The sequence below is a fragment of the Scyliorhinus torazame genome, chromosome 27 (genome assembly GCF_047496885.1).
Source record: "Scyliorhinus torazame isolate Kashiwa2021f chromosome 27, sScyTor2.1, whole genome shotgun sequence".
In the NCBI taxonomy this organism is placed as follows: Eukaryota; Metazoa; Chordata; class Chondrichthyes; order Carcharhiniformes; family Scyliorhinidae; genus Scyliorhinus; species Scyliorhinus torazame.
In genome coordinates this window covers 22,081,196-22,096,981 of record NC_092733.1, presented here as the reverse complement: position 1 = coordinate 22,096,981, position 15,786 = coordinate 22,081,196, and the positions used below count along the sequence as shown (strand labels likewise).

The window sequence follows — 15,786 nt, the reverse complement described above, 5'->3', positions numbered from 1 at the left end:
ACTCGAGGCGGCCATTTTCCTTCCCACTTTACTGACAATTTTCAAAGGCCCTGGAGTAGATTCAGCTCCCCCCCCCCCCACACTCCGCCCCCTCACCCCGACGTGGACGCCGGTTCCTTCGCCCAGCCTTTCACCTACTTGTACTAGACGCCCATACACGGGACGGGCGCGTTTAGCAATGGAAAGGAGTTACGTGGCGATTGCTCCAGTCACCACCTTTTCAGCCAAGGACGTACTTCCGAAGCCTCGCCACTGTCGCAATGTGGCAAACGCGGCCGCCAGCGTGTGCACAGCAAGATCCCACGAACAGCAACGGTCCCGAATGAGGGAATGACGGGCGGGATTCTCCGGTTCCCCCAGCCGCGGGTTTCCCGGCAGCGCACCATTCGCCGGCGGCGGGAACCTCTCTTCCCGCCGCTTGTCGATGGGATTTCCCATTGAAGCCACCCCTCACCGCCGGGAAACAGGGAATCCTGACAGCGGGAAAATTCCAGCTGATATGTTCTAGGGATGTGGGCTGTGGGACAAATATGAGCTGGAATGTCAGGGAGAGATTCCTCCTTCGCTCTCCCTCAGCACCGCACTGGAGAGTCAATCTACATTCTGAGATTCTGAATTCTGCATTGGGACTCGATGCCATAGTGCTCCCACCGACTCAGTGCGTTGACCATTTGCACGATGGTCGATGGCGCTATTTAATTGCAAGTCTTCTTTTGCGCTGGGGAGGGGAGCTGGGTTGGGGAAATCACCACAGCCCTCGAAGGTGGACAAGATGGAGGCAGAGAGAGCGTAAGGGAGATAGGGAGGAAGAGAGAGACCGAGAGCTCACGATGTAGAGGTGGGGAGTGGGGTGTGGGGGGACGGGGGAGAGGGGGCCCTCTCCACCCTGCTCCCTTCATGAAAGCCGCCTGGTGCCACGCACGCACAGCTCTTGTGAAATGCTGTGGAAAAGTGTCCAGCAGAACCAGTCCAATGAAACATTGCCTTGTTCAGAGAATAAGGAACTTCTTATAGCCCTGAGTCTAGCGCAATGGTTCAATAACCAGAAGTATGAGAAAACCCTGTTTCACAAGTACTGAATTTTTGGAAATGAGAAGTGAGGGATCACCACAGTCTTTTAAGAAGGTAACAGGCGGGGGGGGGGGGGGGGGGGCAGGCTCACGTGAACACCAGTTAAGGAAAATATGCTATGATTAGTGTCCTAAGTGAGGAACGCCATAGAAGGTTGGCGGGATATCTTGGCTACTGGGATGTTTCGAATACATTTGTCAGGCATGAATTCTGCTCCTATGTTTTGGGGTTTTATTGTGTCATGGGAGTTAATGGCGATCGGTTGGATTGGTAACCGGATTGAGAGATCCATCTGTTGTGGAGCGCGAAATAGCTATCCAAATCTCAGATTTAGGCCTGACAGGATTTTGGAGCACCGTTAATTACAGCTGTGAGTTGTCCCACTTCCAAACATACATGCAGCGTGACAGATTGGTTCAAGGAGACTCGATATAAATGAGCCTGCCCGTATCTCCGATTGATGCGTACATGACCACTGCTGTTGGCCCACTTTGCTTGAATAATTGAGAAAAGGCCCTGAGAGGGTTAAGAAATCGCTAGCGAAGGGCGATGCTGACAATTCGAGACGGCCTATTTGTTTTCAAACACATCGCTCCCAGTGTACGCCTTTGTGGAATAACACTTGCAAAGTTGCCGAGGCTATTTCTGGCTTTGTTGACGTCACGGGTTGCCATGGCGATCCGAGGGGGTTGACATGCTCGTGTTCTCACACACAGGTCTGTTGCCAAGGGGATGCAGTTGCCAAGGGCTACAGCGCATCCTGGTTGAGATCAGACCAAGGAGGACTGACAAGCTCAGGATTGCCTCAGCTGACACTCTTTCTCCCCCCCACCTTTCCCGGCACAGACCGCCTCTCCGATGTGCGGGCGGACATCACAAACAGGAGACAAGGAGAGAGGTGGCCGCTCAGAGTGAGGGAGCACGAGCATGAAGATCACTGTACACAGGCACTATCAAGAGTCGCTCTAAATCGAGCAAGGCTGGGCCAAGCTGGAAGGAACAGAGGATGTATGAGAGTTAATCTAGGGGTAAGTCTCTTTCACCTGCAAACGCAGTGGGTATAGATCCTCAGCTCATCTCTGTGGCCGCCATGGGCTGCACGGTAGCACATGTGGATAGCACTGTGGCTTCACAGCGCCAGGGTCCCAGGTTCGATTCCCCGCTGGGCCACTGTCTGTGTGGAGTCTGCACGTTCTCCCCGTGTCTGCGTGGGTTTCCCCCGGGTGCTCCGGTTTCCTCCCACAGTCCAAAGACGTGCAGGTTATGTGGATTGGCCATGAAAAATTGCCTTTAGTGTCCAAAATTGCCCTTAGTGTTGGGTGGGGTTACTGGGTTACGGGGATAGGGTGGAGGTGTTGACCTTGGGTAGGGTGCTCTTTCCAAGAGCCGGTGCAGACTCGATGGGCCGAATGGCCCCCATCTGATTCTATGAAGTTGGACTAAAATAACTTTGCGAGGGTATTTTTTTATTTTGACAGCCTCAAGGGATGTTAAGAGGTTGTCCCTGCTTCTAAACCCAGAGCTGTGAATAATTAAATGCCTCAGAGCCCGACCCCAGCCTCCAGTGCAGCTTCCTGTTACTGATGACCCCTTGTAGCTACCGAAGCCCGGGTCACTCTCCCCTCAACTTGACATCCAGAGTTTAACTTGACAACAGGCCATGGCATGGCTTACCTGTTGGTGAAGGAGATATTGAGAGAAAGGGAGAAGACGAACAAAAAAGGAAGTGAAAGTAGGGCTGAGAGTGAAAATAAACGAGACTGAAAGCGCAGGGGTAATCACCCGAGGAGGCAAGGGAAAGTCAACGAGAGAAAGAGACGGAGAAAGAGAGACGGTGAGAGGCACGGAGCTGGAGAACGAGATAAAGGCAGCGAAGGGGCAGAAATAACGTAGAGTGGACAGCGGGATTCTCCGTCCCGCCACACCCGTTTCCTGGCCAATGGGGGGGGGTCCCCACCCCCCGCGCCGTCGAGAAACCCGGGGGCGTGAGTGCGCTACCGGCGAAGTGGAGGATCCCACCGACGGAGAATCAGGGCCTTTGTTCTGGTGTTTAATAGACACATGAGCCCCTCACCCATCATCACCCAACCCTCTCAGCATAATCTTCTCTGTCTTTCTCTCTCGTTGATGCTAAAAAGATGTTGGGCGCGATTCTCTGCTCCCGCGCCGGTTGGGAGAATCGCCTGGGTCGGCAGATTTTCCCGCGACGCTGGTCTGGCACCCTCCCGCGATTCACGGAAGCGGCCAGATCGGCACAATCACGTTTTGCGCGGCGCGGTCCAGTGAATCGCCCGAGACAGCCAAAATGGCGATTCACCGCTACCCCCGCGATTCTCCGGCCCGGATGGGCCGAGCGGCCTGCCCAAAACGGCGGGTTCCCCCCCGGCGCCGTCCACACCTGGTCGCTGCCGGCGGGAACAGCGCCGGAACGCTGGGGGAGCGGCCTGCGGGGGGGGGGGGGGCGAGGGGGGATCCTGCACCGGGGGGGGCTCAAAAGGGGTCTGGCCCGCGATCGGTGCCCACCGATCATCGGGCCAGCCTCTCTGAAGGAGGACCTCCTTTCTTCCGCAGCCCCACAAGATCCGTCATGCGCGGGTGACGGCAGTTATGCGGCGCCGGCCGCGTCATGTATGCGGCGCCGCCTTTACGCGGCGACAAGGCCTGGCGCGTGTAAATGACGCGGCGCAGCTCCTAGCCCATTATTGGGCCCTGAATCGGTCGGGATAGGGGCCGTTTCGCGCCGTTGTGAACCTCGACGCCGTTCACGACGGCATGAGCACTTAGTCGCGGGAGCGGAGAATCGCGCCAGTTACTCCTTGTGGGTGAGACTAGAAATGGGGGGGGGCACACTACAGTTTAAAAATAAACGGGGGGCGAAATTCTCCGGAAACGGCACGATGTCCGCCGACTGGCGCCCAAAACGGCGCTAATCAGACGGGCATCGCGCCGCCCCAAAGGTGCGGAATGCTCCACATCTTTGGGGGCCGAGCCCCAACATTGAGGGGCTAGGCCGACGCCGGAGGAATTTCCGCCCCGCCAGCTGGCGGAAACGGCCTTTGTTGCCCCGCCAGCTGGCGCGGAAATGACATCTCCGGGCGGCGCATGCGCAGGAGCGTCAGCGGCCGCTGACAGTTTCCCACGCATGCGCAGTGGGGAGGGTCTCTTCCGCCTCCGCCATGGTTGAGACCGTGGCGGAGGCGGAAGGGAAAGAGTGCCCCCACGGCACAGGCCCGCCCGCGGATCGGTGGGCCCCAATCGCGGGCCAGGCCACCGTGGGGGCACCCCCCGGGGTCAGATAGCCCCTCGCCCCCCCAGGACCCCGGAGCCCGCCCACGCCGCCTTGTCCCGCCGGTAAGGTAGGTGATTTAATTTACGCCGGCGGGACAGGCAGTTTAGCGGCGGGACTTCAGCCCATCCGGGCCGGAGAATCGAGCGGGGGGGGCCCGCCAACCGGCGCGGCGCGATTCCCGCCCCCGCCAAATCTCCGGTGCCGGAGACTTCGGCAATCGGCGGGGGCGGGATTCACGCCAGCCCCCGGCGATTCTCCGACCCGGCGGGGGGTCGGAGAATGTCGCCCGGGGTCTCCCATCTGAGACGGAGAGGGGAGTGAATGTTTTCCCTCGAGGTTCGTGAGTCTTTGTAACTCTCTTCCCCGGAAAGCGGTGGAGACAGGGTCAATGGATAGTCTTAAGGCAGAGGTGGATCGCTTCTTGATTGACGAGGGGATCAAAGGTTATCGGGGATGAGGTCACAATCAGATCAGCCATGATCTTATCAAATGGCGGAGCAGGCTCGAGGGGCCGAATGGCCTCCTCCTGCACCTAGATAGTATGTTCGCATTGGATCTCTTTGCCTGTCTTCCTCTTAAATGCATCTGTGCTAGTCACCTCAACCACTCTCTGCGATAGCGAGATTCACTTTATCATCACTCTCTGGGTCAAGAAGCCCCTCCTGACTTCGCGGCAGGCTGGAAGGGCCAAATGGCCTGCTCCTGGCTCTTAATCTGTCTGTTCATATGTCCCCTATTGGATTTATTGATAAGTATGTTGAGTTGATGGTCCCCAGTTTTGATCACCTCTACAATTAGGAACATTTGCTCCAAGTCCAAACTCTCATGAACCTTTTCATAATCTTAAAGACCTCTACCAGGATGTCCCAAACTCTTCTCTTTACTAGAGAAAAGAGTCCCGGGCAGTTCTCATCTATTCCAGTAATCCTTTTCGTTCCGGGACTACCCCCCGTGAATTTCTTTAGCACCATTTCCATTTCCTCTGTGTCCATTTCATCAAACCAGAACGGTTCTCCAAATGAGGCCTCATGAAGGTTTGTTTTGAAAACTTTCCTGATTCCCATACTATCTCGTAGAATCCCAAAGTGCAGAAGGAGACCGTTCGGCCCATCTAGTCTGCACCGACCCTCCGAAGGAGCACTCCACCCAGCTCCACTCACCTGCCCTATCCCCTGTAGCCTAGCCCGCACATCTTTGGACTACAGGAGGGAACTGGAGCACCCGAAGGAAACCCACGCAGACACGGGGAGAGCGTGCAAACTCCACACAATCGCCCAAGGCCGGAATCGAACCTGGGTCCTTGACGCTGTGAGGCAGCAGTGCCAACCGCTGTGCCACTGTGCTGCCCTCAAGAAGCTCCATCCCTCTAGAAATGTACCCTGGTGTTTGGGTTGCTTTTTCTAAAATGAGAGAGTGCCCATTTAGCGGCGTTAAGAGTCGAATGAAAGTATTTCCTTGTATCAGTATCTGATCGATAAATCAAGGCAGCAGGCAACGTGGGCTCTGATTTAAAGATTCCCGGTTCTATATAATGTGCAGCCTGGGAACAGAGCGTAATAATTGTCTCTGAGCTCGAGTCGGGGTGTAAAAGTGGAAGGTATCTTTTACTGGTATATATTTAGCTCTGTGCTATCAATGGATTATAATTAGGACGAGTGATTCATTCTCGCTCAAGGCTGCTTAGGAATCACCGCCCCCAGGATTCTGTAAACCGAAATGCAGAAACAGGTACGCGCGGTAACTCATGGCATCGCCTCACAGGATGTCACTGAGCCCCAGCGGTCAGATTTACAAAGCAAAACAGCATCATGCGCTAGTGTGCCATGTGTGAATCTGAACTCCATGTGTAGAGACAGTTATTAAATGACACTGCGCCTCGGGACGCATCCTTTGGCTGGGTTTCAGGGAGTGATTCTACCAAAAGGGAACAAAATCGCATTGCCGGGAAACACGTGGCTATTCAACACGACTCACGTTGTTTAAGGGGCCTGAGCGGGGTATGTGCAGCCGAGGTCGCACGTAGCCCCGATTTGTACAGAGGGGAGGAGTGGAGCTCCTCAGTCTACCGGGAGATCGGGACGCCATTTAAAAATGGCCGAGACCCCCGAAACGATCCCCGGCATTCTCCCCCCCCCAGCCCACACACACTATGGGAGGGTCCAAAGCCCCCTCCGGACCCGTCAACACCCATGCCGGGCACCACCAGCCCGAGCACACGTGTGCACAAAATGCAAGCTTGGCACCCTGGCAGTGCCCCTGCCAGCTGGCATCTTAGCAGTGCCAGACTGGCTCCCAGGTGGCACTGCCAGAGTGCCAAGCTGGCACTGCCAGGTGGCACCAACAGTGCCAGGGAACCCTATTCAAAGGCCATGCAGCTGGGGACCCCCACAAGTGCCATACAGTAAGAGTACTGTTGTAATCACAGAATCTTCACAGAAGGAGGCCATTCGGCCCATGGAATCTGCACTGGCTCTTTGAAAGAGCATTCTACCTAATCCCACTCCTCTGCCTTATCCCCGTAACCTTGGCCATTCTTTCTTTTCAGATAGTAATCCTGTTCCCTTTTGAACATCTCGATCAAACCTGCCTCCACCACCTTGTCGGGAAGTTCATCCCAGACTCCAAGCACCCTCTGGGTGAAAAATTCAGTGAGGGATCCCATTAACTGAGTCTGAATTTAAGAACAGAATGAAAACATAAAAACTAGGAGCGGGAGTGGGGAATTCAGCCCCTCGAACCCGCTCCACCATTCAATACGATCATGGCTGATCTCCACTTGGCCTCGTCGCCAATGTCCTGTCCCCTCCCCATCATCCTTCATCCCGCTATTAATTAAAAACCTATCCATCTCTTCTTTAAATTTGTTCTCGTGTTCCGGAATCCATTGCACTCTGGGGTAGCGAATTCCACAGATTCACAATGTTTTGAGTGAAATAATTCCTTCTCATTTCTGTTTTCAATCTGTCACTCCTTAGCCTAAAACTACGGGGCTGGATTCTTCGAACCGGTCCCCGGATAATCGCGTTTGGCACGGGGGCGGAGAATGGCTGTTTACCCGGAAATCGGGACAGGAGAGTAGCTCGGGAGGCGCTCACGGGCGGTCTACGCGGAGCGGGTAGGGGGGCCATTGACAGAGGCCCCTCCGTGCGCGAACTCCCGACCGGAAGTGCGGGGGCCCCGTATCCGCAGCCAGAGCTGCGAGGAGCACTCCGGAGGCCCTGCCAGCCCCCTGCAGGTCGGAGAATCGCTCAGGACTTTCTTAAGGAAAGTCCAGAGTGAAACACCAGCCGGAGTCGATTCTGGCCTTGGTGTGTGGAGTTTGCACGCCCACCCCGTGTCTGCGTGGGTTTCCTCCGGGGTGCTCCGGTTTCCTCCCACAGTCCAAAGATGTGCAGGTTAGATGGAGTTACGGGGATGGGGCGGGGTGGGGGGGCGGGGAGTTGTCCTAGGTAGGGTGCTCTTTCGGAGGGTCTGTGCAGGTTCGATGGGCCGAATGGCCCCCTTCTGCACTGTAGAGATTCTATCCTCAGGATTCTAAGTGATGCTAACCTGGAACTTGCTGTCCACGAGTAGAGTAGAAGCAGAGATGATCAGTGATTTCGAAAGGGGGGGTAAAGATTGGGGGAATGGGCCCGTCTGGATTACTCGACCGAGTGTGGACTCAATAGTCAGAATGGCCTCTTTCTGTGCCTGTGATTCAGTGTGAGGGTCCCCTGTCCATGCTTTCACAAGAACGTTAGCAGTCAATGGGAGTCAGTCCCTTCAGAAGGGGGGAAAGGCGGCAAGGTGGCGCAGTGTGTTAGCACTGTTGCCTCACAGCATCGGGGATACAGGTTCGATTCCGGCTTGGGGGGACTGTCTGTGTGGAGTTTGCACATTCTCCCTGTGTCTGTGTGGGTTTCTTCCGGTTTCCTCCCAGAGTCCAAAAGATGTGCAGGTTAGGTGGATCAGCCGTGATAAATTGCCCCTTAGTGTCCAGGGATGTACAGGTTAGGTTAGGAGGATAGGGCCGGGTGGGACAGTGTACCTGGGTAAAGTGCTCCTTCTGAGGGTCGGTGCTGTCGTGTTAGGTACACTGGGTTTAACACTGGCTGCAACTGGATGCAGCTTAGATCAGAAAGATACTCCAGACCTTGAAGTTAGTTCAATCAGGTTTATTGAACTCCTAGCACAGTTGGCACAGTTCTCTGTGAGTTCAACTCTCTGCTAACTTAAGTGTGGTTACTCTGTCTGACTGAACCAGACTAGCTCTTAGCCACGTGCTGGAGGTGTGAGATTGTAACAACACCCTTGACTGACTCTCTAGATGTTCATCAGTGGAAAGAGGTGGAGTGTGAGTGCCTCGTGTCTTTTATAGTGAGATACCACCCCCAAGTGTCCTGCCTGCTTATTGGTCATGCCCTGTTCTCTGTGTCCATAAGCCGCTTGTCTGTATAATAATTATGTGTGTGTCTGCATATCATGACAGGTGCAGACTCGACGGGCTGAATGGCCCATTTCAGCACCGTCAGGATTCTATGGTTCTAAGAATCAGGGGCAATACAATTCTGTTTGAAGCTGGCTTCCCACTTCCCCCACAAATTCCTGAAATGACAAAGGATCTGTGAAAACCTGTGGACGAGGGGCCCTCCCTGAGCTTGCAAAACGCCACCCTGGGCATTTGAACAAGCACAGTGATTTTTACATTTTTGGTGGTGGTGGGGGTGGGGGGGGGGGGGGGGGGGGGGAGGAGGAGGCGAGCTAACTGCCCGAGAGATAAAAGCATGTTTAAAAAGGCAAAAAAGTGCCCCAGCAGGCGCCAGCTTTAGACGCCAGGGGGAAGTGAGACTGATGCCTAGCTGCAGCCCTTTCAAGAGTTTTCACATCAGTGGAAAAACAAACTGCAGAAAGGGCAAGAGTGAGCGACAGAAATAGTGGCAAGGAGGGAGGAGAGAGTTTGCCAAGCGCTGGGAGGAGTTCCTCAGAGGGTTGGGTAATATTTATATGTGAAAAAAAAAATGATTGCAACAGCTTAGAGGCAGCCCAGCTCCTGCTGACAGCACGAATCTGCTTTCGAGGAAGATCAAATTCATACTCGGAACTGAAAGAGACTTTCTCTGCTGCCAGTCAATGTGAGTCTCATTTTTCTTTGCTGCTCTCAACGGGGAGATTGTGACCAGTAAATATTGTCTGTGTTCGGCTGCATTTATTCCGTCAAGAGTTCCACAGCTGGAGGATCTTTATTGCACTCGAACCATCTGAAATCTTGAATTGGTGGGGAGCTCAGCGGCTTTGGATGAGCACTGTGTGAGGCGCAGGTTTGACCGTGTTTTCGTCTGGCTGCTGTTGACATTGTGGCGACTGATTTCTTTTTGACGACGGGAGCAAGTGTGAGGTAAATCAGAGCCCGTTTCCCCCACACTTGGCTGGGATGCCGAGCCCTGCCTGAGGGCTGGGACTGTGTGCTTGCTGCTGTGGCTGTGGGAAGCTGGAAAACTGGCTTGAATTCGCACACAGCCTGCTGAGGATCTCTGGTGAAATATTCACCAGGGGCTGGTTTAGCACAGGGTGAAATCGCTGGCTTTGAAAGCAGACCAAAGGCAGGCCGGGTTCAATTCCCGTACCAGCCTCCCCGAACAGGCGCCGGAATGTGGCGACTAGGGGCTTTTCACAGTAACTTCATTTGAAGCCTACTTGTGACAATAAGCGATTTTCATTTCACAAAGAGCAAAACTCCACCCTTCCCCCGCTGTAAACCAATTCTCAAAGGGGAGGCTGATTGGCAGTCACGGCCCAGAATGGGACAATAACCAAACTGATTCCTATTATGTCGGAGAACGCTTTGAATGTTAGACAATGTTCCACGTGACTTCTCACCCCTGTTGATATATTATTTACCTTCATTTCCCATAATAGTATTTGGATTGATTACTGTATTTACTGTAATACCATTCCAGTCCCTTATCGTATTTACTACAATATTGCTCCAATCTATTCGAACCTTCCCCTTATATAGAACATACAGTGCAGAAGGAGGCCATTCAGCCCATCGAGTCTGCACTGACCCACGTAAGCCCTCACTTCCACCCTATCCCCGTAACCCAATAACCCCTCCTAACCTTTTTGGTCACTAAGGGCAATTTTGGGCACTAAGGGCAATTTATCATGGCCAATCCACCTAACCTGCACGTCTTTGGACTGTGGGAGGAAACCGGAGCACCCGGAGGAAACCCACGCAGAGACGGGGAGAATGTGCAGACTCCGCACAGACAGTGACCCAGCGGGGAATCGAACCTGGGACCCTGTCGCTGTGAAGCCACAGTGCTATCCACTTGTGCTACCGTGCTGCCCGACACAGTGCTGCCCTTGACATGGGCAGGGTGGGTACCGAGGGATATGGACCAAATGCGGGCAAGTGGAACGAGCTTAGTGATAGAAACTGGGTGGCATGGACAAGCTGGGCCGAAGGGCCTGTTTCCATGCTGCAAACATCTATGACTCTATCTATTGGGACAGTGGATGGTTTGGTTCAATTCCCACAGAGCCCTACTTACTTCGCGGGCGAAGTGAGTGCAAATGGTGAGGTGGCCACACCACTACCCACCCCCCAATCAAACCCTCCTTCCCGCCCCCACCCACCGCCGAGAGATCTCCAAACCTGGCCTTTTGAGCTTTTCCAATTTTAATCTTTTAATCGCTCCCCCGTTATTGGCGGTGCCTTTAACTGTCTGGGCTCCAAACTCTGGTAAACCCTCCCTCTCTGCTTTCAAACTTTTCAGAAACTCCACAAAACTCTTTATTGCCGTCTGAGCTTCTATCCACCTACCTGAATGTGGGGCCTTCTCACTCGGTGGGGGGGGGGGGGTCACCATTTTGCTTTATAATGATCCTGTGAAACACCTTTTGGGAGCATCTTACATGATTAGAGACGCTGTGATAAATCAATGTTGTTAAAAACCGGCGAGGGGAGTTTTAAGTAAAATGCAAATGTTGCCACAATCCGCAGTAACCCTTTGAGAGGGAGCTGATTTAACCTGAGTGTCACCACACCTCAGGAAGGGAACAAGGTTGAGAAGGCAGTGGGTGGGTGGGGGGGGGTTCATGAACAACCCTGGCTGGTGCGGGAGTTAAACTCTCGCTGTTGCCGTTGCTCCGCCTCACGGATCAGCCGTCCAGCCAACTGAGCTAAACCGATGCCCAGAGTTTTAAACAGCAGCTTAGCCGTAAGGTATTAAATGAACAGCAGTACAGGGTTACCAACTGGTGTTGTGACTGACGATTATAACTAGCGCAGGATTTCAACACACTCTCGACAGTAAGCGATTATTTTTAGTATCGTTGTGTGCTGGGTCAGACTGTGAAGGTTTAGCACAGGGCTAAATCACTGGCTTTGAAAGCAGACCAAGGCAGGCCAGTAGCACGGTTCAATTCCCATTCCCGCCTCCCCGAACAGGTGCCGGAATGTGGCCACTAGGAGCTTTCCACAGTAACTTCATTTGAAGCCTACTTGTGACAATAAGCGATTTTCATTTTCAAGTTATTTTATTCCCTCATCCTTCAGTGCAAATGCTTTTAGAGGGAAGAGGGAGCAGATAACAGATTGGGGCCTTTAGTGAATGACAGGATTGACAGAGCATTTCTTTAATCAATGGGATTTACGGATTGAATGGGAGGCAGAGGGATGAGTGTGAATTAGAGTCAAGTTAGATCCAGAGAGAGAGAGAGAGAGAACGAATGAAAGATTGAATGGATGACAGAAACAAAGGTTGGGGTTTTAAGGTCGCTTCTGGCCCGGGACCGCAATTCCCACCCGAAGTCAGCGGACCTTTGGCTGGCCCGTCAAACTTAGCGTCCCGCCCATGACGAATCCTGCCACCAACGGGACTGGAAAACCCCGGCCAAAATATAAGAAAGCAGAATTCAATTTTACTTTTCCCAAACCTCCAGGAACAATTTACCACGTGAAGGCATTAGACTTTGCAGATTCTTGTCCCGGGCTGGAGAGGTTGAATGAAAATGGCTTATTGTCACAAGTGGGCTTCAAATGAAGTTACTGTGAAAAGCCCCTAGTCGCCACATTCTGGCGCCTGTTCGGGGAGGCTGGTACGGGAATTGAACTGTGCTGCTGGCCTGCCTTGGTCTGCTTTAAAAGCCAGCAATTTAGCCCTGTGCTAAACCAGCCCGTTATGGGGACATAAATCTTACCATTAAAAAGGGTCCTTACGCCGTTAAGTGCCAGCCCTAACTTTCTCCGTGGAGTTTAATGGCAATAATGGAGCAAATCCAGCATTTCCTTGAAAGTGGTGAGGACGTTTGACAGCAGGATGGCGCATTCCTGGGGCTAATGGCTAAACGGTACCAATCCTCTAGCGACCTTTGACAATTCTCAACACAACTGTGTAACACCCTTCTCTCTGGGTGCCCTTAATCATAGGTCCAACAGGTTTATTTGGAATCACTAGCTTTCGGAGCGCAGCTCCTTCATCAGGTGAGTCCTGAAAGCTAGTGATTTGAAACAAATCTGTTGGACTTTAACCTGGTGTTTTAAGACTTCTTACTGTGCTCACCCCAGGCCAATGTCACCATCTCCCCCTCCTGGCTTAATCATAGGATCATAAACTTGCAGTGCAGAAGGAGGCCATTCGGCCCATCGAGCCTGCATCAGCCCTTGGAAAGAGCACCCCACGTAAGCCCACACTTCCACCCTATCGCCGTAACCCAGTAACCCCACCCAACCTTTTTGGGCACTAAGGGCAATTTTAACATGGCCAATCCACCTAACCGTGCCATCTTTGGACTGTGGGAGGAAACCGGAGCACCCGGAGGAAACCCACACAGACACGGGGGGGGGGGGGGGGGGGGGGGGTGGAGAAGGTGCAAACTTTGCACAGAGAGTGACCTGAGGCCGGGAATTGAACCTGGGACCCTGGAGCTGTGAAGCAACAGTGCTAACCACTGTGCTACTGTGCTGCCTAAAGTTTGCCATTAAATTTTACCCGCATGTTCAAAGCCAAGTCATTGTGTTAAAAGATCCTTGCCTTATTGAGCCAATAATAGTCTGTTCAGAGGAGGTTCCTGCTTCTGAGCTGGAGAAGGTTAAAAACTATCAATTTGCCACCCAATAGAGAATTGTCCAACTAACCGGTCCCTTGTGGGTGTTCAGGCTGCTCAAGGTGGCCTTCCCAAACACCATAGAGGTTTGTTCATTGAAAGTCCAATATTGCTTCAGCTTCTAGCTGCCCTAAGGCAGCGATCGATGTACAACTAACATGCAAACAAACTGATGATCCAAGTATTTTGCTTTCATATTTTAACAGGTTACGTCAAGCCTGAGATTTTCTGTCTGAAAGAATCAGCCCCGTCGGTTTGGCAAAGATGTCCGTGCTTGAACCATTCCAGGGGGTTGGAGAACCAAAGACTGACCACCTCCAGGGTCTGACGCCAGCTCCTCGCACCCTGGACCTCTGCACTCCACGCCTGTCCTTCGCTGATGAAGCCGTGTCTTTGCTCACCAACAACAGCCTCTTGGCCAGGTCCCTGCTGGGCACCAGGCAGATCAAACATAAAGGCGCCAACTCCATGAGCCGCAGGAAACGGGAGTTCATCCCGGACGAGAAGAAAGACAACAGCTACTGGGACAAGCGTAAGAAGAACAACGAGGCAGCCAAGAGATCGCGGGAGAAGCGGCGAGTCAATGACATAGTCCTCGAGCAGCGAGTCATTACACTACTTGAGGAAAACGCCAGACTGAAGGCCGAACTCTTGGCTTTAAAGTTCAGGTTCGGTCTCATAAAGGAGCCCTCAGAGGCTCCCGTTGCCCAGAATCATCCCCAGCCTCACCGCTGCATTTCCGATGTTCAATCAGCTTTTCTGCCCAGATCTGAGAATGTTTATGCCATGCAGCCCGTGGACAGTAAGAGTCTTCCACCCAGGAACCAGCAGTTCAGAGCGGAACTTGGGGTGGAACCGGAGTCCTGCGTGGTGTCGGAAGACTCCGGGATCTCCACACCCGGAAGTTCCAACGTCGGAAGCCCCGTCTTCTTCGATGACCGCTTGAGTGACCTGGACAAATTCTCTCCCAATCACGAGGACCGCTACGAAACCCAGCTGTCCTCCAGCAGCGATGTGGAGGTGGACCTCGGGAGGATGTATCCCAGTGAGAGCTTGAAGCCAACAAGGTCCCTCGAGCTGATGGAGATGGTCAAGAGTTTGCCCCACAAGCTGCGCTTTAAAATCGGAGCTGGGGTGGAAGAGGGTGCCGAGGTCGACGTGAAACTCAAGGTGGTCCAGATGGCGATGGGCAGCTTTGGCAGGGGTGCCCCCGAGCCCACAGTCGGACAAATCAGGGAGCAGCAGCAGGGATGCTACGCCAGTGCACTGATGCCACAGGCCGACCGAGGAGCTGCCGCCGGCTTGGCACTGCCCACTTGGCGACCTCATGCCGGACCTTTACCAGACGAGAGCAAAAGCGGTCTGAACTATAGATGCATGCAGGGCACTGCCCACCTCAGTGCCCAGGGAGCTCTGCGATATCCCAAAGACACCCTGAAGGAGGACTCCACGTACAAATCAGAAAATAGTGCCCTTAAGAATCAGCTGGCTTCTCTCTCGGCTGAGGTGGCACAGCTGAAGAAGATGTTTTCTCAGCAAATGTATTCCAATCTCAATTAAGAAGGGATGCCTGTTGAGACTTGTACATTTATTTTGATTTGCCTCCCATTAAGTAGTTAAGTTATTTGCAAGTACCTGAGTCTGTGCAAATATTTATTGTTGGTGATGTAAATAGACTTCAAAGGCGTGTGAATATATTTTTACTTTATTTTCTAACTGATCACTGTTGTTGTAATAAACTCTTTTAAAAACGGGAAATGGGAATTCTTCACCTTCGTAACGCCTTTCGCAAAACACCACACGCTTCTCACCTCGCCCCGAGGCGTGCAGCGGCACCTCCAGACGCGGAAAGCCGGGCGCACAAGGGAGTCTCGATTTCGATCTCCTGGTCAGCTTCGAGTTAACCGGTCTGTGCCGGGGCAGCAACTACGGTTAAACCCAGGTCCCGTCGGCGAATTGGCCCCGGGATATCCGTTGAGCCCGACTGCCGCTCTACCAGAACTTACGGGTCTGGACCCGGCTGCGATTGCCCCCCCCCCCCCCCGTAGTCGAATAGCTCGTCGACCAAAACAGAGAGAACGGTTGAGCTACAGGAAGGTCTGCCAATACCCGTGGAGTTGAGCCAAGTAAAGGACAACCCCCCCCCCCCCCCCCCCCCCCCACCACCCAAATTCGGAGAGGAAAAAAGAGAAGTGGAACAAATACCATCCAGTAGCTTCTTTAACAATAGGTGGGATCTGTCTGGAAGGCTGACAACAGCTGTAGCGGCCTGAACAGCCACTTAGGGACAAGCTTGAGAAATAGAATGAATATTGGGAATGGGCAGAGAGGTACTT

General features: G+C 53.3%; 1 protein-coding gene across 3 annotated transcripts; it reads left to right on the top strand.

The window, feature by feature from the left end:
- The first annotated feature begins 1,873 nt into the window (after positions 1–1,873).
- nfil3-6 (nuclear factor, interleukin 3 regulated, member 6) lies at positions 1,874–15,208 on the top strand. Of its 3 annotated transcripts, none has more exons than XM_072491116.1 (2): positions 1,874–2,099; positions 13,657–15,208. In XM_072491116.1, the coding sequence occupies exon 2, from the start codon at positions 13,715–13,717 to the stop codon at positions 15,008–15,010; it is 1,296 nt and encodes a 431-aa protein (XP_072347217.1). In that variant the 5' UTR covers positions 1,874–2,099; positions 13,657–13,714; the 3' UTR covers positions 15,011–15,208. The 3 variants fall into 3 exon arrangements, with proteins under 3 accessions (XP_072347217.1, XP_072347216.1, XP_072347215.1); XM_072491115.1 differs by lacking the exon at positions 1,874–2,099 and adding an exon at positions 9,161–9,471; XM_072491114.1 differs by lacking the exon at positions 1,874–2,099 and adding an exon at positions 9,161–9,734.
- Positions 15,209–15,786: the final 578 nt, after the last annotated feature.

Excerpts from the sequence above, each read along its gene's own strand:
- nfil3-6 (XM_072491116.1), top strand. The coding sequence starts at position 13,715 with ATGTCCGTGCTTGAACCATTCCAGGGGGTTGGAGAACCAAAGACTGAC.